Here is a 23426-nt window from a genome sequence, read left to right on the forward strand (position 1 = left end):
CTTTAGATGTCAAGATGGTGAAGGTCCACCATGAGCCCTATAGCCCAGCTATGTCCTGGATGTTTTCACCCTGAAATCCAGAAAGGAAGGATTATTTATCCTTGGAATAAAAGGGTAACGGTCAGAATCCTTGCACTCTAGCGCCGCCATTTAGTAGTGGTTGTGCCTGATATTGCAGTTGTTCAATTGGGACACCAAGAGTCGCACCACCACTAAGCATTGGCTGACAATATTGTAATCGCAGAACCATCCCCTGTCTAGATATTTTTGAATCAATTTCAACAAATGTCATCGCAGGCCAGCGTAAGCTTTAAAGAATGGCTAAACTTTGCAAAGTTTTTGTAAAATACGTCATTACTTTATTTTGCTTCCTCTTTTCCCGAACACTATGGTACAGTGCTGATCCATTGACCAATTCATGAAGCTTTAGAAGATGCTTTTAACTGCTGCTCTGCAAAGATCTCTACACTATTGGACTTTCCCTGTCTTTATACAAAGTGGGGAGCAGGAAGGTTCAGAATGGTTCAGAAAGAGAGCGTCCCTTAGTCAGACTGTTTGAATATAGTACAAACATATGGGAAAAAGTGCAGATAGACTAAATATAATAGATAATATATGCACTTTTTTTCTTATGTTTATACAATTGCTGCATGCGCAATTATTTGGCTATTGTTTAGTACACAGTGTGTATGTATATATATATATATATATATATATATATATATACATATTGGCTTATTTATTTACTTTTCAGATGTGGATAACACTTACCATCTGTGATTATTTTATTACCTCGGATCATTGTTTACTTTTTTAGTATACTTATGATAGATAGATATACATATATATATATAGATATATATATGTATATATATATATATACACACACACACAGAGACATACACACACACACACACACACACACACACACACTATACACACATTTATCTGTTTGAATATAGTGTATAGATTTTTGCTGAGCAGCAGTTGAAAGCAGCATCTAAAAGGACCAGGAACTTTGTACTGAAGTTATATATAGTAGTGTTTGTAAAAGGTGAAAGCAAAATAATCTAATATTACAAGAAGTCATAACTTTGTAATGCCAGGAGGATAGTTAAAGGGAACCTCACAGGAGATTCATGCTTCCCGGCTGACTGGCTACACTATTGAAAATGTTAATATTTTACTCCAAAAACATACTTTGGAAAGGCGGTCAGGGACAATGCTGCTTGGATGACTAGTCCAAGCGGGAGATTCTTGTCGGTTTCTTCGCCCTACCCCCACCCCTGAGCACCTTCCCCCGGTGCTTTCACAGACTGACAGATCACTCAATATACACACACATTTGGAGAGACCTATCATTCTAGGGGGGCCATATACACACATGTGGAGAGACCTATCATTCTAGGGGAGCCATATACACACATTTGGAGAGACCTATCATTCTAGGGGAGCCATATACACACATTTGGAGAGACCTATCATTCTAGGGGGGCCATATACACACATTTAGAGAGACCTGTCATTCTAGGGGGGCCATATACACACATGTGGAGAGACCTATCATTCTAGGGGGGCCATATACACACATGTGGAGAGACCTATCATTCTAGGGGGGCCATATACACACATTTAGAGAGACCTGTCATTCTAGGGGAGCCATATACACACATGTGGAGAGACCTATCATTCTAGGGGAGCCATATACACACATGTGGAGAGACCTATCATTCTAGGGGAGCCATATACACACATGTGGAGAGACCTATCATTCTAGGGGAGCCATATACACACATGTGGAGAGACCTATCATTCTAGGGGAGCCATATACACACATGTGGAGAGACCTATCATTCTAGGGGAGCCATATACACACATTTAGAGAGACCTATCATTCTAGGGGAGCCATATACACACATTTAGAGAGACCTATCATTCTAGGGGAGCCATATACACACATGTGGAGAGACCTATCATTCTAGGGGAGCCATATACACACATTTAGAGAGACCTATCATTCTAGGGGGGCCATATACACACATTTAGAGAGACCTATCATTCTAGGGGGGCCATATACACACATTTAGAGAGACCTATCATTCTAGGGGGGCCATATACACACATTTAGAGAGACCTATCATTCTAGGGGGGCCATATACACACATTTAGAGAGACCTATCATTCTAGGGGGGCCATATACACACATTTAGAGAGACCTATCATTCTAGGGGAGCCATATACACACATGTGAAGAGACCTATCATTCTAGGGGAGCCATATACACCCACATTTGGAATGACCTATCACTCTAGGGGTGAGGGCCGCGGAGTGGCCAAAAGGGACCTGCCTCTTGGAGTAATCATTTGAGTCCCATCGCCCTTGGTCTCGATGGCCACAATAGCACAACCGGTCTCTGATTCTTGCAGCCCGTGGTTTAGGCAGCATGAAATTCTGGTCAAGATCCCTTTAAATTTATGAGGAAAAAAAAGTATTAGAAAAAATTGCATTTTTCCAGAAACAGCGCCCCCGCATTTCTACAGGCTGTGACTGGTATTGCAGCCCATTCACATTCCATTCATTTCTCTTGAATGTGTGATGAGTGGGTCTCATGTGACCCCTCCCAGTGGAGTGGAAAGAGGGCACCAATTGCAGAAGGGCAGGTCTTTTCAAAGCCAATTTCGTCTGTAAAAATAGGAAGGGGACAGTTCTTCTAGCAGGTACTTGCTCCCGTCATTGCACGTGATGCCCCCTTAATATATCTTGCTTTGCAGTGATGTCATTACGACGTCAATTGACCACCAGGCAGATGACAATGCAGCAGCTCGTCGCCTGGTTTTGCTGCAGTGTCGGTGCTCAGTGCGGAACATGGAGAAATATGACTGCAGTCGTCTCATTGTCCCTGTAGCTTTAGGGCTTGTGTAGATCCCTGGTTTGCGGCATCGCTGTGTAAAATAAGTGCGGCCCACCTGGAAAGATTAAATTCCGTATTCAGGGAGAGTAGTGAAGCACTGCAGCGTGTAATACCCATCTGCAGCTCCTGTAACCCATTCACTGCCACACAGAGGAGAGGCCCCCGTGAATGATATCTGTACAAATATACACAAAATATACAATACATATCATATATCTAAATTAAAAGGGTTTGCCCATCTTCATAGATAAAAATATATATATAGTTGGATAGGGCTTGTAAAAATAAACATTTTTGCAATTTACTGCTTGTTAAAATTTGCAGCCGTTCTTTAAATATTAACACTTTTCTTTTGTCTACTCGCCCTTGTCTAGGCAACCGACCACCTCTGCTGTTGTTTAGAATGTAAGAGCTGCGCTGTTGCTAGCCGGGATTAAGATTTAACAGCGCTCTCCAGTTCCAAAACAGCGCTTACAAGCTCAATAGGTAAGAGCTTGTAAACACTGCCAGCAGCGGTGGTCGGGCTCCTAGGCAACGAGCAGTAAACAAAAGAAAGGCTTATGAAACCCTCAATAGGAAAGTGTCACGCTCGGGCAAGAGAAAGCCCGGCACATGGCACAAGAGAGAGGTTACAATGGGGATGGAAATGGAGTACGTAGGCCCTTACAGTAGGGAAAAAGAAGACAGGTCACCTCCTGACACTAACCTGTGTCTGATCCCTAATGTCCCTATGTGGGTCTTTCCCCCCGCTGCCATCATGAGGTTACAATGTGGAGGGAAATGGGCTTCGTAGCCCCTTACAGTAGGGAAAAAGAAGACAGGACACCTCCTGACACTAACCTGTGTCTGCTCCCTAACGTCCCTATGTGGGTCTTTTCCCCCGCCATCGTCATGAGGTTATAATGTGGGGGGAAATGGGGTACGTAGCCCCTTACAGTAGGGAAAAAGAAGACAGGACACCTCCTGACACTAACCTGTGTCTGCTCCCTAATGTCCCTATGTGGGTCTTTCCCATCGCCACCGTCATGAGGTTACAATGTGGAGGGAAATGGGGTACGTAGCCCCTTACAGTAGGGAAAAAGAAGACAGGACACCTCCTGACACTAACCTGTGTCTGCTCCCTAATGTCCCTATGTGGGTCTTTCCCATCGCCACCGTCATGAGGTTACAATGTGGAGGGAAATGGGGTACGTAGCCCCTTACAGTAGGAAAAAAGAAGACTGGTCACCTCCTGACACTAACCTGTGTCTGCTCCCTAACATCCCTATGTGGGTCTTTCCCCCCGCCGCCGTCATGAGGTTACAATGCGGAGGGAAATGGGGTACGTAGCCCCTTACAGTAGGGAAAAAGAAGACAGGACACCTCCTGACACTAACCTGTGTCTGCTCCCTAACGTCCCTATGTGGGTCTTTCCCCCCGCCGCCATCATGAGGTTTCAGTGGGTATGTAGGTCCCTACGATAAGGAGAAGGGAGACTGGTCACCTCCTGACACTAACCTATGTCTACTCCCTAACGTCCCTATGCGGGTCCTTCCCTCCGCCGCCGTCTCAAAGTTACAATTGGGATGGAAAGGGGTACATACAGTAGGTCCTTACAGTAGGGAGAATTAAGACTTTTCACCCCCTGACACTAACGTGTGTCTGCTCCTGCGCTCCCTAACGTCCCTATGTGGGTCCTTCCCCCCCCCCCGCTGCCGTCACGAGGTTACAATGGGGATGGATAGGGTTACATAGGCCCTTACGGTAGGGAGAAGGGAGACTGGTCACCTCCTGACCCTAACCTATGTCTGCTCCCCGCTCTCCCCAATGTCCATATGTGGGTCCTTCTCTCCATCTCCGTCACAAGGTTACATTGGGGATAGAAAGGGGGGTACATAGGCCCTTATGGTAGGGAGAAGGGAGACTGGTCACCTCCTGACACTAACGTGTGTCTGTTCCCTGTGCTCCCTAACGTCCCTATGTGGGTCCTTCCCCCCACCACCATCACATGCCTAGTCCCTAGCTGTCTCTCCACTCATTTTGGCTAGTGCAAAGGCCGATGAGTGGACTAGACTTCAGCCCTGTGGTAATAAGACACAAGGGAAAGAAGACAGACAGGGGAACATAGACAAAAAGGAAAAACACCAACTCCAAAAGTGCACCCAAGCACCACAGTTTCATACAATATGACCTCAACAACTTCCAAAGGCTTCCTCCCTCCACGGTGGTCAGTTCAGAATGAAATCTATAACTGGCATCAGGTGATGGAACATGTGACTATATAAAGTGGGAGGGAGAGGTCACAAACCGGCTGCACCCGAGATTGGAGTAACAAGGAACTACCAGCAAGAAAAGAGTGGTATGTGAAAGGTCAGGGCATATCACATTTGCTCATGGTCTTCCGATGACCGGTATCTAGTCCTGTATGTAGTGGACAGAACCTTTAGAACTATCCTGTTTATTTTACACTTTTATCTTTTAAATCATCTAGAAAAAAAATCCTGATTATCCAGAATCTATTAGTCCAAGAATTAACATAAATCCGTTCACAATCTAATTCGGAGCATCTGATGGACACCACATTATCGGAATATTAGTATATTTACTTTATTTTTGGAGTTTCGGACAATCATTTATTTTTTAATTTTTTTAATTCTTTATTAAACCTATTTTATATGAATTAAAGGGTTATTTTCAACTTTATAGTTGGATATTGCCTTTTAATGCTCTTGTAAAAACAAGCACTTTTGCAATTTACTGCTTGCTAAAATTTGCAGCCATTCTTGAGATATTAACACTTTTTCTCTCGTTGCCTAGGACACCGAGATGGTCAGTCTCCAAGGCAACGTGCTGTAAACAATACAAAAGTGCTACTATCTCAAGAACGGAGAAAAATTTTAACAAACAGTAAATTGGAAATTTGCTTATATTTACAAGACCTATCCGACAATATCCATATATGAAAATGGGATTAACCCCTTTAATTCCTACAGAATGTGAGAATTTAACTTGGATTTAGGCAATTATTTTACGCTGGTGTATTTCAGGCCATCCTGAGCGATTCTTATGACTCGCCCTAAAATATATAATAAATAAAATGTATAATTTTTACTTATGTACTTTGTCTGTAGATCTTAGTGCGCAGTGCCCCTTCAGTCCACTAGGGGGCCTAATAGAGCTGTCCGCCGTCAGACACACGTCCTATAGACCTGCCAAAAAATGTAGATTTTTTTCATCACTTTTTTTGCAGTAGGCAAACTATACCTACATTGTTTTTATGGCTTCTTTTTGCTTGTTTGTTTTTTATTTACTTATGTTTGTTGTTTGTGTATTTAGTTTTTTCCAAATTTTGTTTGTTTTTTTGGCAGTTTTTCCTATAGAGCTTCATTGATTTTTGTTCTTTCTGAGACGACAAATCCTTTGACTCCCCCCAAAAAAATATTGTCACATGACCTATGACTCACATGACTTGTAATTTAAAGAAATTAATTACAAAATAATAAAAAAAAACATTATTTTTTTTTTCTTATCAAAATAGCGCCACCCCTATCTACAGGTTGTATGCGGTATAGCAGCTCTGTACTATTCACATTCGATGGAGCTGCAATACCAAGTACAAACTGTAGCCAGGGGTGGCGCTGTTTTGTGACTAAGGCAGTTATGTTTTTCTAATCCTGGACAACCCATTGAAATAAACGCAGCCAAGAAATGCAGATACTAAAACAATGATAAAAAAAAACAAGTAGAAAATAATATATATATAAATGTGCTGCCAAAAAGTGTGGGAGAAGGTATGTTAAAAATGTGAAAATCAAGATTCTCCTATATGTACATGTCTGCATGCTAGAAGTATGTAAGGTCCTTTACCCCTACAAAAATTAGAGGGTTACACCCAATATTGAAGGAAAGTACTATCTCCATCTTATCGGGAAATTTTGCTTTTTTTTCTCCTCCCGGATTTATCTTTCAATCACAATACATGAGTAAAATCTGTATTCAATGAAGACAGATCTCCCCATTACTGAGATAGGAGATGACAGTTGGTGCTTATAAAATTCTATGGAGGAAAGAGGACATTCTACTGCAAGGTCTTCTAAGGGGGAGGAGCCAAAGACAAAATCAGACATTCCACTGCAAGTTCTCCTAAGGGGAGGAGCTAAATACAAAAGCAGATATTCTGCTGCAAGTTCTCCTAAGGGGGAGGAGCTAAATGCAAGATCAGATATTCTGCTGCAAGTTCTCCTAAGGGGGAGGAGCTAAAGGCAGAAGCAGACATTTTGCTATAAATTCTCCTAAGGGGAGGAGCTACATTCTGCTACAGGTTCTCCTAATGGGGATGAGCTAAAGACAGAATCAGACATTCAGCTATAAGTTTTCCTAAGGGGAAGGAGCTAAAGGCAGAATCAGACATACTGCTATAAATTCTACTAAGGGGAGGACCTAAAGGCAGAATCAGACATACTGCTATAAATTCTACTAAGGGGAGGAGCTAAAGGCAGAATCAGACATACCGCTATAAATTCTACTAAGGGGAGGAGCTAAAGGCAGAATCATACTTTCTGCTGCAAGTTTTTCTAAGGGAGAGGAGCTAAAGTCAGAATCAGACATTTCACTACACATTTTCCTAAGGGGGAGGAGCTAAAGGCAGAATCAGACATTGTTCTGCATGTTCTTCTAAGTGGAAGGAGGTAAAGGAAGAATCAGACATTCTTCTGCAAGTTCTCCAAAGGGGACGAGCCAAAGGCAGAATCAGACATTCCGCTATGAGTTCTCCTAAAGGGAGGAGATGCAAGCAGACTCAGACATTCTGCTGCAAGTTCTCTTAAGGGGGAGGAGCTAAATGCAGAATCAGCCATTTCGCTGTAAGTTCTCCAAGAGGGAAGAGTTAAAGGCAGAATCAGACATGCTACTGCAAGTTCTCCTAAGGGGGAGGAGCCAGAGGCAGAACCAGACATTCTGCTGCAAGTTATCCTAAGGAGCTAAAACCAGAATCAGACATTCCACTGTAAGTTCTCCTTTGGTGAAACATTATGCTACAAGTCATCCAAAGGTAGAAGAGTTAAAGGCAGAATCAGATATGATGCTGCAAGTTCTCTTCTAAAGGGGATGAGCTAAAGGCAGAATCAGACATTCTGCTATAAATTCTCTAAGGGGAAGAGCTAAAGGCAGAATCAGACATTCCACTGCAGGTTATCCTAAGGGGGAGGAGCTAAAGGCAGAATCAGACATTCCACTGCAGGTTATCCTAAGGGGGAGGAGCTAAAGGCAGAATCAGACATTCCACTGCAGGTTATCCTTAGGGGGAGGAGCTAAAAGCAGAATCAGTTATTCCACTGCAGGTTATCCTTAGGGGGAGGAGCTAAAGGCAGAATCTGACATTCTACTGCAAGCTCTCCTGGGGGAAGAGCTAGAGACAGACTAAGCCATTCTACTGCATATTCTCCTAAGGGGAAGAGCTAGAGACAAAACCACACATTCCACTACAAGTTCTCCTGAAGTGATGATTACAGTTCTCCATAGAACTTTCTGAGCACCAACTGTCATCTCTTATCTCAGTAATGGGAAAATCTGTTTTCACAGAAGACACGTTTTACACCTGAATTAAGAATTTTGAGAATGAAAGATCAGTCCAGGAGGAGAAAGAAGCAGATTTATCTGATAAGAATTGAAATGGCTGGAAAGTCACTGTACTGCGGTTTTTCGGAAAATCCGCGGCAAATCCGCGGTAAAATCGCGGCAAAAACCGCAGCAATTCCGCAGCGTGGGCACAGGCCCTTAGAGTATTTCCGGAGATACAAAAGAAATCCCATTGTTGTGTCATGAATGCAATAGTTGGCGACTCTATGAAGCGCACTTGCAGCAGGGTTGCAGACGCCTCGATGCCGCTCACGTCTCCCTCCTCTTTTTTTGTATCCCACTCCTTGCATGAACTTCCCAAAATAGAAACCACGTGAGATGAGCTCGACGCTCTCTGACAGCGCAGCACAACAGCAGGAGGAAAGGGGATTTACTCTGAAAGGATTCAGCCAGAAGAGATTCAGGAAGGAGGGGAAAATCTAGAGTAAGGGTGCGGAGGCGTGGAAGGAGGCTAGGCAGCCTGGACATTGAGGGAAGGGGTTGGCTTGATGGTTTCAGAGAAGCATCAGAAGAAAAAGGAGTAGGTACAAGACAAGAAAAGGGAGGGCGAGATACGAGAGGAGGGTTGAAGGGAGGAACTATCGGAGCCTGGGCTTTTAAACCTCAGGGTAGCAGAGCGTAGGATTCAGAAATCCCTGTAGAAGAGCGGCGATTCAGCTGATAACGGGCTAAATTACCCTATAGTTTTGGTTGACTTGTGGGGGTTTTCGGTTCCTTACCAATCGCTCCAAATTTCCTCCTTCTTTGACATCCAACGCTGTAACCCATGAGATTCTTCCGGCTCACCTTTAAGTGCTTTGTGGACGGTTTCTGATTCCCTTCCCTCCCTTATCCCTATTCCCCTTTTTTTCGGAAATTTTTCGTTTCCAGCTAAAATTTCAATTGCCAAATTTTGTTGTTTTTTTTTTATTATTATTATTTTTTTAATTATTTCTCGTACTGTATTATTTTTTTTTTTAAATTTCCTTTATAGTATTATTTATTATTTATTTCTAAAATCGGGAGGGGGTTCGTCAGGTCCACGAGGAGTTGGTTAGGGAAGAGACGTGAGGATCAAAGAACTGGTTGGTCCTTTTTTTTTTTTTGGAAGAAGTTTTAGCCGGAAGGATGGAAAAGAGGAGATTGTCCTTGGAGAATGGCAGCTACAATGTGAACGTGGAGGAGAAAAATGGACAACTCATACCGAGTGGGAATGGACATACTGACTTGTGTCATAATGGATCCATCAAAGGGGGCATCATTTTCCCCCCGAATTCCAGGGAAGCCATTCCTGAGAGGGACACATGGACTCGGCAGATGGATTTCATAATGTCTTGTGTTGGATTTGCTGTAGGACTTGGAAATGTCTGGAGATTCCCTTACCTGTGCTACAAGAACGGAGGAGGTGAGTGAGCTGTAGAGTAGAGTATACCCTTCTTTTCCTTACTTTCTATAGTCTTGTAATTACTCCGTCTTTATATGATTTGTCTTCCAACGTCCTAGGTTGTCCCACTCCGATGTCCCATGTTTCCATAACCTCTGGATCCACTAGTTTGACTCTCGTCCTAACTTCTACTTTATATCTTCTTTTCTTAAAGGGGTTCTCCTGTGAAAATAAGTTATAACCCATCCAATGACCAGGTGATAACTTAATGATTGGTGGGGGTTCACCACTGGGTCCCTCAATATCCAGGTTGTCCCACTCCAATGTCCCATGCTTCCATACCCTCTGGATCCACTATTTTGACTCTCGTTCTAACTTCTACTTCATATCTGCAATATTAGGTAGACGTAACCCTAATCTTAACTTATTTTCACTGGAGAACTCCTTTAAGATTAGGGTTAGGTCAACCTAATATTGAAGATATGAAGTAGATGTTAGGGCGAGAGTCAAACTAGTGGATCCAAAGGGTATAGAAATATGAGACATCAGAGTGGGACAACCTAGATACTGAGGGTCCCAGTGGTGAACTCTCACCAGTTATTAAGTTATCACCTGTTCTTTGGATAGGTGATAATTTATTTTCACCAGTGAACCCCTTTAAGATTAGGGTTAGGTCTACCTAATATTGAAGATATGAAGTAGTTGTTAGGACAAGAGTCAAACTAGTGGATCCAAAGGGTATGGAAGCATGGGACATCAGAGTGGGACAACCTAGATATTGAGGGTTCCAGTGGTGAACCCTTACCAATTATCAAGTTATCACCTGTTCTTCAGATAGGTGATAACTTATTTTCAGCGGAGAACCCCTTTATCACCTATCCAATGACCAGGTGATAACTCAATGATTGGTGGGGGGTTCACCACTGGGACCCTCAATATCCAGGTTGTCCCACTCCGATGTCCCAAGCTTCCATGACCTCTGGATCTACTAGTTTGACTCTCATCCTAACTTCTTCATATCTTCAATATTAGGTTGAACTAACCCTTATCTTAAAGAGGTTCTCCAGTGAAAATAAGTTGTCACCTATCTAATGACCAAGTGATAAAATAATGATGGGTGGGGGTTCACTACTGGGATCCTCAATATCCAGGTTGTCCCACTCCGATGTCCCAAGATTCCATGCCCTCTGGATCTACTAGTTTGACTCTCATCCTAACTTCTACTTCATATCTTCAGAATTAGGTCTACCTAACCCTAATCTTAAAGGGGATCTCCGGTGAAAATAAGTTATCACCTCTCAAATGACCAGGTGATAACTTAATGATTGGTGGAGGTTCACCACTGGGACTCTCAATATCAAGGTTGTCCCACTCCGATGTCCCATGTTTCCATACCCTCTGGATCCACTAGTTTGACTCTCGTTCTAACTTCTACTTCATATCTTCAATATTAGGTTGATCTAACCCTAATCTTAACTTATTTTCACCGGAGAACCCCTTTAAGATTAGGGTTAGGTCAACCTAATATTGAAGATATGAAGTAGATGTTAGGACAAGAGTCAAACTAGTGGATCCAAAGGGTATTGAAGCATGAGACATCAGAGAGGGACAACCTAGATATTGAGGGTTCCAGTGGTGCACCCTCACCAATTATTAAGTTATCACCTGTTCTTTGGATAGGTGATAACTTATTTTCACTGGAGAACCCCTTTATCACCTTTCCAATGTTAGGTTGACCTAAACCCTAATCTTAAAGGGGTTCTCCGGTTAAAATAAGTTATCACTTCTTCAATGACCAGTTAACTTAATGATTGGTGGGAGTTCACCACTGGGACCCTCAATATCTAGGTTGTCCCACTCCAATGTCCATACCCTCTGGATCCATTAGTTTGACTCTCGTCCTAACTTTTACTTCATATCTTCAGTTTTAGGTCTACCTAACTCTAGTCTTAAAGGGGTTCTCCGGTGAAAATAAGTTGTCACCTATCTAAAGAACAGATGATATCTTAATGATTGGTGGAGGTCCATCACTGGGACCCACACCGATGAGCTGGAAGTAGCACTTTTGCCGATGGGCAGAACATTGGACCTCCACTCTAGTTATACTCTATTGGGTTGCTTTTTCAGACAGCCCCATTGATAATGCATGCAGTTGAGTTGGCTAGGGATATAAATGCTCCTTTCCGCCCATTGATGCTAGTCCCAGTAGTCGATCCAGTGGATAGGTCATAACTTCAGTCCATCCATAGATGGCTACCCTACACCACTTGGACCCACAACTGATGAGCTAGAAGGGGCACTTTTGCCGATAGGCTGAACATTGGACCTCCGCTCTAGTTATACTCTGTAGGGCTGCTTTTTCCCGCAGCCCCATTGGGAATGAATGGAGTTGGATCGGCTAGGGATAAGTTTCATTTTGCCCATCGGTGCTGGTCCCAGTGGTCAATCTTATGGATAGGTGATAACTTCGGTCGATACATAGACGACTACCCTACACCATGCATTGTCTCAGCCCATATAACTTCTGTCTTAGGCAGAAGCATAATACTATGTCCTTGAAATTAAAGGGATAACACATGATCAAAACAAATCCAGACATTTTGTGACCCGATACGCTAAGTACAAGGGGACACAAGATAAGCAACAGAAGCAGAGTAGCACTGTGTATCCACTAGCCTCCTTACTTGATAAACCCACAAAAAGCAAAAAGTTGGCAACCCTCGAAAATAAAAACAAAAGTCAAGACTTTACTGTCCCATTGCAACATTTCCATCCATGCATGCTTGAAAAAAGTCCAAACTATATGGGTTGAAACATTGCGATGGGTCAGTAAAGTCCTCACTTCTGCCTACTTTTGCTTCTTGCAGACATGGTAGATTACGGCGTCTTCCTACATGACTGAGGTCACGTCTCCACTTCTCTATTTGCTGTTTTTCACGTTTCGTTCGGACTCATCGGTTACCTCTGTTACTTTTCATCAGACTCCTGCCGATGCCCCTTATTATAATATTATGCAGAATCTATAATGAAAGAAGTATATAAACTTCCTGCCCTCCGTTCTGTCCTTCCTTAAAAGGGGAGGTCTGGACACTATAAAAAGCAGCACGAGGTGGGTGTGCGCACGGTTCTGTTTCACAGCACTGATATCTAAGGGGTTAACACTCGCAGCAGAGGTATTCAGTTTCTTGGACTCTGCTTCATGCTCCTGAATTTCAGGACTGTGTCCAGCAGTATGGGAAGCATCCATATCAATCCCCCAGCTGGACATAGTGCAGGAGATACACAACTGAGCGCTAAACAGTGCAGGAGATACACAACTAAGCGCTGAACAGTGCAGGAGATACATAACAAAGCGCTAAACCGTGCAGGAGATACACAACAAAGCGCTAAACAGTGCAGGAGATACACAACAAAGCACTCAACAGTGCAGTAGATACACAACTAAGCAACAAACAGTGCAGGAGATACACAACTAAGCACTTAACAGCACAGAAGATACACAACTAAGCACTCAACATTGCTGGAGATACACGACTTAGCACTAAACAGTGCAGGAGATACACAACAAAGCACTCAACAATGCAGGAGATACACAACTAAGCACTGAACAGTGCGGGAGATACACGATTAACACTGAACAGTGCAGGAGATGCACAACTAAGCACTCAACAGTGCAGGAGATACACAACAAAGCACTCAACAGTGCAGGAGATACACAACTAAGCGCTAAACAGTGCATGAGATACACAACTAAGCGCTGGACATAGTGCAGGAGATACACAACTAAGCACTGAACAGTGCAGGAGATACACAACTACGCGCTGAACATAGTGCAGAAGATACACAACTAAGCGCTGAACAGTGCAGGAGATACACAACTTAGCGTTGAACAATGCAGCAGATACATGACAAATAGCTGAACAGTGCAGGAGATACACAACTAAGCACTGAAAAGTGCAGGAGATACACAATTAAGTGCTGAACAGTGCAGGAGATACACAACTAAGCACTCAACAGTGCAGGAAATACACAATTACGCGCTAAACAGTGCAGGAGATACACAACTAAGCGCTGGACATAATGCAGGAGATACACAACAAAGCGCTGGACATAGTGCAGGAGATACATAACTAATAGCTGAACAGTGCAGGAGATACACAACTAAGCGCTGGACATAATGCAGGAGATACACAACTAAGCGCTAAACAGTGCAGGCGATACACAACTAAACACTGAGCAGTGCAGGAGATACACAACTAGTCGCTGGACATAGTGCAGGAGATACATAACTAATAGCTGAACAGTGTAGGAGATACACAACTAAGCGCTGGACATAGTGCAGGAGATACACAACTAAGCGTTGAACAGTGCAGGCGATACACAACTAAACACTGAGCAGTGCAGGAGATGCATAACTAAACACTGAACAGTGTAGGAGATACACAACTAAACACTGAACAGTGCAGGATATACACAACTAGGCGCTGGATATAATGCAGGAGATACATAACTAAGAGCTGAACAGTGTAGGAGATACATAACTAAGCGCTGGACATAGTGGAGGAGATACACAACTAAGCGCTGAACAGTGCAGGAGATACACGACTAAGAGCTGCACAGTGCAGGAGATACACAACTAAGCGCTGAAAAGTGCAGGAGATACACAACTAAGCGTTGGACATAATGCAAGAGATACACAACTAAGTGCTGAAAAGTGCAGGCGATACACAACTAAACACTGAGCAGTGCAGGAGATACACAACTAAACACTGAACAGTGCAGGAGATACACAACTAAGCGTTGGACATAGTGCAGGAAATAAAAAACTTCAGCCATACTCACTAAAATAGAGCTAAGCTGCAGTACCAGACACCACCTGAGGACAGGAGTGGCGCTGTTTATGGAGTAGATTTAGATAGTGGTATACATACAGTATACCCCGACACAGGGGGGAAGAAAAGAAGAGTTAATAATGAAGAACCATAGTGAATGTGTAACCATTAATGGAGAAATGTGACCGGCGAACTCAACGGGCGACATTTCCCAAATCTATGACATCAGATATGAAGCCGTGGACAAAAGGGACATCTGCCGCGCACAGCTGCTCCAACAAAGACCCCGCCGGGGAGATCCATGCATCATGTAGCAAAGATTATGCGGAGAAAAGTCACTTTGCATGAGTTCTGTCCTCCTGTAAGAACACAATCAGGGCTCTGTTCACATCTCGCTCTTTGCTTCCATTGGATATTCCCAGACATATCCCTCCGATGGAAGCCGGTGACGTGTGCGCAGTATACACGAGACACTGACTGCACCGTATATATGTTTTTACTATGTCCCTCTGATAATGGGGTTTTATGTTTTTGGAAAACCCGAAAGTGCATGGGCACCTTATGGCAGGGGCAAAAAGGTCAAAGGGGAACATAGTCTCATAGCAGCTTTCTCCTCTCTCCCCATTGAAAACATATGACCATATAAAGCCAAGTGCCTATGAACATGGAAGAGTCAGGAAGGGTAACTGCTTGCCTAACGAATGTTCGTCATCTGTATGGTTTAAGTGTGCCTATCTTCTCACTAGGAAGAGTGGAAAATCTCTGGTGGCAGAACACTAATTGTGAAAACAAAGGATCGGACATGTTGAAACCCAACATGCCCGATTCTTTGTTTCAGAAACTTCACCACTATGACTTTCCGAATGTATTCAAAGCAACCTTGAACTGTTACCATCATTTGCCAGGATTACCAAAACACTGGTGGCTACCTGATACCAATATCTGCTAGCCTCACTGGGCTCTGTAGCAATACTGTACCTTGCTTGCAGAGTAGGTGCACCCCTACTTATGTTCATGATACCTACCTATTAGGATTAATACACACACACACACACACTATATATATATATCTGTGTAGGTCTGTGCCTGGCTTGCAGAGTAGGTGCACCCCTGCTTTTTTTCATAATACATACTCATTATAGTTTATAGCTGGTGCCATATATATGCACACTACATATATATATATATGTGTGTGTGTGTGTGTGTGTGTGTGTGTGTGTGTATGGTACCGGCAATGAAACACAGTGGGGTAGGAATCATGAAAATAAGTAGGGGAGTACGTACTCTGCAAGCAAGGTACAGATATATGCATACTATATGTATATATATAGTATATATATATCTATACACATTATAATTAATTGCTGGTGCCATATATACGCACACTATATATTTATTCATTTATATAGTGCTATTAATTCCATAGTTTTATATATATATATATATATATATATATATATATATATATATACATATATATACACACACATATAGTGTATGGCACTGGCAATGAATCACAGTGGGTAGGAGGCATGAAAATAAGTAGGGGTGTACCTACTCTGCAAGCAAGGTACAGATATACGTATACTATATATATATATATATATATAGTGTGAACATATACCATATATAGCTATATCTATAGTGTGTATAGCAATAGCAATGAATCATAATGGGTGGGAAGTATGAAAACAGGCAGGGGTGCACCTACCCTGCAAGCAAGGTACAGATATATATACTGTATAAGTAGTGTGGACATATAACATATATATATGTGTGTATATATATATATATATATATATATATATATACCGTATATATATAGTATATATATATATATATATATATATATATATATATATATATATATATATATATATACACAGAGTGTATGGCACTGATAAGAAATCATAATGGGTGGGAAGCATGAAAAAAGTAAGGGTGCACCTAGTCTGCAAGCAAGGTACAGATATATTCACATATATACAGTATATATGAATATATTCTTTACATAGTGTGGACATATGCCATGCATATATATATATACATATATATATAGTGTGTATGGCACTGGCAATGGATCAAAATGGGTGGGAAGCATGAAAAGAGGAAGGGTGCACCTAATCTGCAAGCAAGGTACACAGATGTATACAGATATACATATATACAGTATATGTCTCCTCCGCACCGAGAGTCCATGACATGATCCCTGGTTCTCACGTATTCTTGGTGCCCAGTTAACCATTAACCGGCCTGGTCCTATAACTTGGACAGGACTTGAGATAAGAAGGAATGACAGTCCCACGTCCTGAGTCACCTCCACTGACGTGTGTGGGAAATGCAAAGGAACTGATAGGAATGAGAAAAAAATAAATATCACGAGGGCTGGTTATCGGGAGCTCTGAATGCGCCATTGATGATCTCCACAGTCGATCACTCTCTAAATAATGAGCCATGATAGAGCTGCCACGAACTCTATCTACAATACGTGCCTCCCGTAGATCTTGTTTGATATTCATTTTCTGCCTCGTTAAAGGTGATGGAACAGGGCCACCATGCTTTACCCTGAAGCTCCACTTTTTCTTTGGAAAAGAGCCTCAACAATGAGGATCCTTAAGATATGTCTGAAAATCCTATAAGGTCATTAAATGAATCCTGCAGATGGGTCACCCCTGACCCGGTGCTATCTCTCCCCCGCCCCACCCCACTGTAACTTCCTGTGTATTCCCAAAATCCCAATAGAATGAGGCCTCGGACAGTTTTTCCATCCTTGGTAAAAACACAGGGTTGTCAGTATGTTTACTATGTAACTGTCAGATGTCTACGGTCACTTCAGTATTGAGGGGGGCACTTCAAGGGTTTAACTATGGGGTGTGGAGAGGTATCATTTGCTTCCCGAAGACCCCCATAATGTTAAACCAATATAGGGGGCCTTTATGCAGTACATATTGACTGTCTGTGATGTTATGATCTATCGTATATTATAGCTTTGCGACACTTGTAGCCTTTAGTCGGCCTTGAGTTCATTGTTTGTCTGTGGATGGATGAGGACGTGGTTCCCTGTACACACCTAAAGTCCTCCTCATTGACCCGTTATGTCAGCAATGACTTTGTCAATGGAAGTCAAAATAACTCTCCATTCTCCGGCTCACGTATACGGCCTTAAAGTTCATTGATCTCCCCATGTAAACAAGGCATGTGTTTCCGACAGTGTACAAACTGTATGGAGATGACATGATCCACATACACTTTTTGCATTGGCCAATGGACGAGGCTCTTAAAAAATTCCTACCACTTGTCATAAATATGTAAATCTTCACTGGTGTAAATGCCGCTGTTCTCCTGAATCCGGCAATGTTTTTCTTTTCTTCCTGCTCCTTTCTGTTCCTGAGATACGGACCTTTCTTCCTACTTTTACCAACTGGGCGTGGTCTTCAAAGAGACCATACCCACTTGGCAAAAAAAAGACTAGATTTGTGTAAAGGAAAGAAGGGCAATATCTCAGGAACGGTAAGCCCCAGAAACGTAAGAAAAACATCGCCGGATTCAGGAGAACAGCGCCATTTATACTAGGTTTCAAAAATTACATATTTATGGCAAAAGACAGGTCCTCTTTTCACAAGCTACGATTTACTTTGTTTACACAGGCTCATTGTCACAAACCACCGGGGGGGTCACTCAGAAATCCCCCGCGCTGGCTACCAGTACGTCACAATCGGGGGGTAACAAGTGGGGGTCACCCCTCCTTTATACCTCCCGACCGACAGACAGAGCACGTGACGCGCTCTCTAGCGCCCCTCTTATAGTCAGGCCAATTATGGAATTGCCCGACAATAAGCAAGGAGGCCGCTATACTACTTATGCCGATTATTGAAGGGTCCCCGGTGAGAGTAAGGTATATATTCCCCCGACCTCCGCGGGCGGAATATATAAAATCTCCCCGAATCTCACTGGCCTCCCCACAATAATCCTTGGCACAATTCGCTGCCACCAACCGATTTACGGTAACTATTAGCCGAACACACAGACGTGGGATTCAAGATCGAGATAACAGAACAGCCCAAGATTAATTATATAATTTAATCAGCCTAAAGCACACTAGAAACTACAATATATACAATAGGGAATCTACAGAATATACATATGTCAGAGTACAGTTACAATCAAAGCATGGGTTACAAACAGGCATACACAGTTCCAGCAGTTACCTTGTTGCGTCTGGCCACAGGGGGGCGCTGTACCCAGGTTTCTAGGATCCTTCCCACAGATGTTTCCTACACGTGCCCCCAGCGAAAAGAACCCTGGAAAATGGCCGAAGTAGGGTTATCAACCTGGGCAGATCCAGGTCCCCTCCTACCTTCGTGACCTCAGAGGGAGCACTGCTCCACCCCTGGCTGGAGTTATGGACAAAATCCACAACATGGAATATGGCCATAACTTTGCCTGGGAGCGTCGTAGGCGGACGCCAATGCTCTCATTGTGACAGTTATGAATTTAGCTACAGAACGAGGGGACTCATGACCTGTCTGCCAGTTCCCCATTGGCTGATATCACGCCTGGGGCATTTCCCAATGTCCTGCTCCCATAAAAAGGGTGTGCCGGCATCGTCCGCATGCGGAGACACCATTTTTATGGTTGCCATATTTATCGGAAATATGGCTTGCGAGATATGAACCATTTTTTACTGGAGTCGTTCTGTCTGCTAGTTCCATAGCCTTGCTAATGAGATACAACTCTTGTTACAGGGTGACGGCAGGGAGTCATCCTGTGTCCATTGTTCCCACACCACCTCATCTCCATATCACAGGACATGGCCATGGAGGTGTAAGTGGAACACTGAGAACAAGAAGGGAGGGGGCACTGCCAGGGAGTGATGAGGGATTATGACTGGAGTCATAATTCACCTTCATATCCCGGGATTTGCCTCACACCTCCCCCCTTTTGAGGGCGCTAGGGGGCAGCACACTCCGGTGTTCCCCCGTGCGCCCGTCCGCGACCTCTCCTTGTCGGGACAGCCCGTCTGCGTTACCGTGGTCACGGCCCCTTTTGTGGCGAATGGTGAAGTTGTATTGCTGGAGCGCAAGGCTCCATCGCAACAATCGCCCATTCGTCCCAGAGACGGTGTGCAACCAGCTGAGGGGATTGTGGTCCGTCTCCACGATGAAGTGGCGCCCGTATAGATAGGGTTGCAGACGCTGCAGGGCCCACACTATGGCCAGGCACTCCTTCTCCATCGTGGAATAGGCAACTTCCCTTGGTAACAGCTTCCTGCTCAGGTACAAGACTGGGTGCTCTTGGCTCGCAGAGTCCACCTGGCTGAGCACCGCACCGAGGCCGAAGTCACTGGCGTCGGTCTGTACTACAAACGGCCGCGTGAAGTCGGCTGCCTGTAGCACGGGCGGGCTGGACAGGGCGTCCTTTAGGGCCCGGAAGGCTGTCTCGCAGTCCATTGTCCAATCGACTGCAGAGGGCAGCTTCTTCTTGGTGAGGTCCGTCAAGGGCTTTGCCAGGCTACTATAGCATGGAACAAACCTCCTATAGTACCCAGCGGTCCCCAAGAAGGACATCACCTGCTTCTTGGTCCTGGGGGTGGGCCAGGATGCGATGGCTTCCACTTTCTCAGGCTCGGGCTTCAGTGTTCTCCCACCTACCCGGTGACCGAGGTACTGGACCTCGCTCATGGCCAGCTGACACTTTCCCGGCTTGATGGTCAAACCTGCCCGGTGGATCCGCCTGAGCACCTGTGCTAGATGCTCTAGGTGGTCCTCCCAGGTGGGACTGAAGACGGCAATGTCATCCAGGTACGCGGCCGCGTACCCTTCAAGTCCCTTGAGCAGGGTGTTGACCATCCGCTGGAAAGTGGCAGGGGCATTCCTCATCCCGAATGGCATCACCGTGGACTCGTACAGTCCAAATGGGGTAATAAAGGCAGAGCGTTCCCTGGCCTTGCGAGTCAGGGGGATCTGCCAATATCCCCGGCTCAGATCCATGATGGTCAGGTACTGAGCCCCGGCCAACTGATCGAGCAGGTCATCGATGCGTGGCATTGGGTACGCATCGGCGACCGTGACAGCATTGAGCCCCCTGTAGTCCACGCAGAACCGAGTGGTTCGGTCCTTCTTAGGGACGAGGACTACAGGCGAGGCCCAAGCGCTGTTGGATGCCTGGATCACCCCCAGCTTCAGCATCTCGTCAATCTCCTGGCGCATGTGTTGCTGCACCTCCAGGGAGACCCGATATGCTGAACGCCGGATCGGGGGATGATCCCCAGTGTCCACGTGATGGACAGCCAAGTCAGTCCTTCCGGGCTGGTTGGTAAACAACCCCCGGAAGGGGAGGAGGGTGGCCCACAGCTGGGACCGTTGGTCCTCCAAGAGCTGGTGGCCAACCTCCACATCCTCCATGGATCCGCCTGCCCTAACCTGGGCTAGCATATCCAAGAGGGTTTCCGCTTCTCCCTCCTCGGGCAGGTTGCACACGGGGAGCGCACATGCCTCCCGCTCGTGATGTGCCTTCATCATGTTCACATGGAAGGGCTTCCGCCTTCCACGGGCAGGGTCCAGGGTGACCAGGTACGTCACAGGGTTGAGCTGCTGGTACACGAGGTATGGGCCTTCCCAGGCTGCCTGAAGCTTGTCCTGTGGTACGGGGACCAGTACCCACACCTTTTGACCCACTTGGTAGGTCCTCTCACAAGCGTTCTGGTCGTACCAACGCTTCTGATCGGCCTGGGCTTGAGCCATATTGTCGTGTACCAGTTGCGTCAAGGCCTGCATTTTGTCCCGGAAGCGCATGACATACTCGATAACCGACACTCCAGGGGTGGCCAAATCCCCTTCCCAAGCCTCTTTCACCAGAGCCAGGGGGCCCCGCACACGTCGCCCGTACAGGAGCTCAAACGGTGAGAATCCTGTTGAGGCCTGTGGAACCTCCCGGTAAGCAAATAACAGGTGTGGGAGATACCGCTCCCAGTCACGCCCATGGGAGTCGACCAACATCTTAAGCATCTGCTTTAAGGTGCCATTGAACCGCTCGCACAGGCCATTAGTCTGTGGATGGTACGGGCTGGCCACCAGATGTCGCACCTGGACTTGCTTACAGAGGGCCTCCATCAGCTGGGACATGAATTGGGTCCCCCGGTCAGTGAGCATTTCCTGGGGAAAACCCACTCGGGAGAAAATCTCCAGCAATGCGGTGGCCACCTTGTCAGCCCGAATGGACGACAAGGCCACTGCTTCTGGGTACCGGGTGGCATAGTCCACTACCGTCAGTATGAAGCGTTTCCCGGAGCTGCTGGGGATGGCCAGCGGGCCGACCAGATCCACAGCCACCCTCCTGAAAGGCTCATCGATGATGGGCAGAGATACCAGTGGGGCTTTGGGGCGTGGCCCCGCCTTCCCCACTCTCTGACAGGTTTCACACGAACGGCAGTAGGCAGCCACATCGGCCCCCATTTTTGGCCAGTAGAAATGCTGGTTTAACCTGGCCTTGGTCTTAGCGATCCCTAGGTGTCCGGCCATCGGAATCTCATGTGCGATCCGCAACAACTTCGTCCGGAACGGATAGGGTACCACCAACTGTCGGTCCCTGGGCCACGCCTCCGGTGAACCCTGCTGGACCGTGGCCCGGTACAGCCGTCCTTGGTCCCAGACCACTCGCTCCGGGTCCGAGTCCGAGGGAGGCTGTGCCGCCTGCTCCTTAAGAGCTTTCAGGCTGTCGTCAGCTTCTAACGCTGCCTGAAACCCCTGACTAGATGTGGCCAGAATCGACGAGACTGTCACATCTTCGGTCAGTACCCCGGGACCTGTGTCCTGGCCTCCACCTGACTCGGCTGCCACTTGGTCAGAAGGGGAAGAGCTATCGGACCTCCGGGAGGCCCCTTGGCTTCCAGCACTCCCACTGCGGGTGACAGCGGCCACAGCCGCTGCGACCGTGGGTCGTGCCTGCTCCTCCTCCGTTCCTGACCAAGTCGCCGGTTCAGGCAGACCGACCTGGCTTCCTGACACCCCGGTTGTGGGGGAACCATGCACCGAGATCTTACCTGGGAGCACTTCCGCTCCTGGACCGGCCCCAATCTCACCTGCCTGTTCCCCTCCTGCAGCAACAGAACCCCGCTGTGAAATCTCTGGGGACCCCACATTTGCTGTGGTAGCCCCCACCCCACACACTGGTCCTCCCCCTGCAGCACCCTGCTCTCTGCTTATCCCTGCAGAGGGCAACAGATCCCAGCTCACAGGCTGATTACTTGTAGAGGCATTGTCACACCTTTCTCTGACCCCCTCCCCTGTCACAGCTGCAGCTGTGTGTGTGTCTATGGTGTCTATGCAAGCAGAAATATCAGAGTTCACTCCCTCCTCCCTTACATCATTCATAGATAACACATTAACATTGTCCGGAGGCATGTCAGTACTGGCTGAAGGTTCAGCCCTTGGTTGGGGCCCAAACTGGGAGGTTATCTGCCCCAAATCTGTCCCAAGTAGCACGTTTGCGGGGATCCGATCAGTTACCCCCACCTCCCTCACCCCTCGCCCTGCGCCCCAGTCCACATAAATGTCAGCAACAGGCAGCGCCGGGTCAATGCCTCCAATCCCGGAGACAGCGAGGGTTTTTCCAGGGATCAAGTCTTGGGGGGACACCATCTCAGGCCGCACCAGAGTCACCTCCGAGGCGCTGTCTCGCAGTCCTATGGTCACAGACCGGCCGA

General features: G+C 45.7%; 1 protein-coding gene across 1 annotated transcript in view; it reads left to right on the forward strand.

The window, feature by feature from the left end:
* Positions 1 to 8944: 8944 nt before the first annotated feature.
* SLC6A8 (solute carrier family 6 member 8) overlaps positions 8945 to 23426 on the forward strand; it is a 69875-nt gene continuing 55393 nt past the window's right edge. Inside the window, exon 1 of the mRNA XM_075324264.1 lies at positions 8945 to 9911. Coding sequence (XP_075180379.1) covers positions 9635 to 9911 — 277 coding nt within the window. The 5' untranslated portion in view covers positions 8945 to 9634. The remainder of the gene's footprint in view (positions 9912 to 23426) is intronic.

This window comes from Anomaloglossus baeobatrachus, chromosome 9 (assembly GCF_048569485.1).
Source record: "Anomaloglossus baeobatrachus isolate aAnoBae1 chromosome 9, aAnoBae1.hap1, whole genome shotgun sequence".
Classification (NCBI taxonomy): Eukaryota; Metazoa; Chordata; class Amphibia; order Anura; family Aromobatidae; genus Anomaloglossus; species Anomaloglossus baeobatrachus.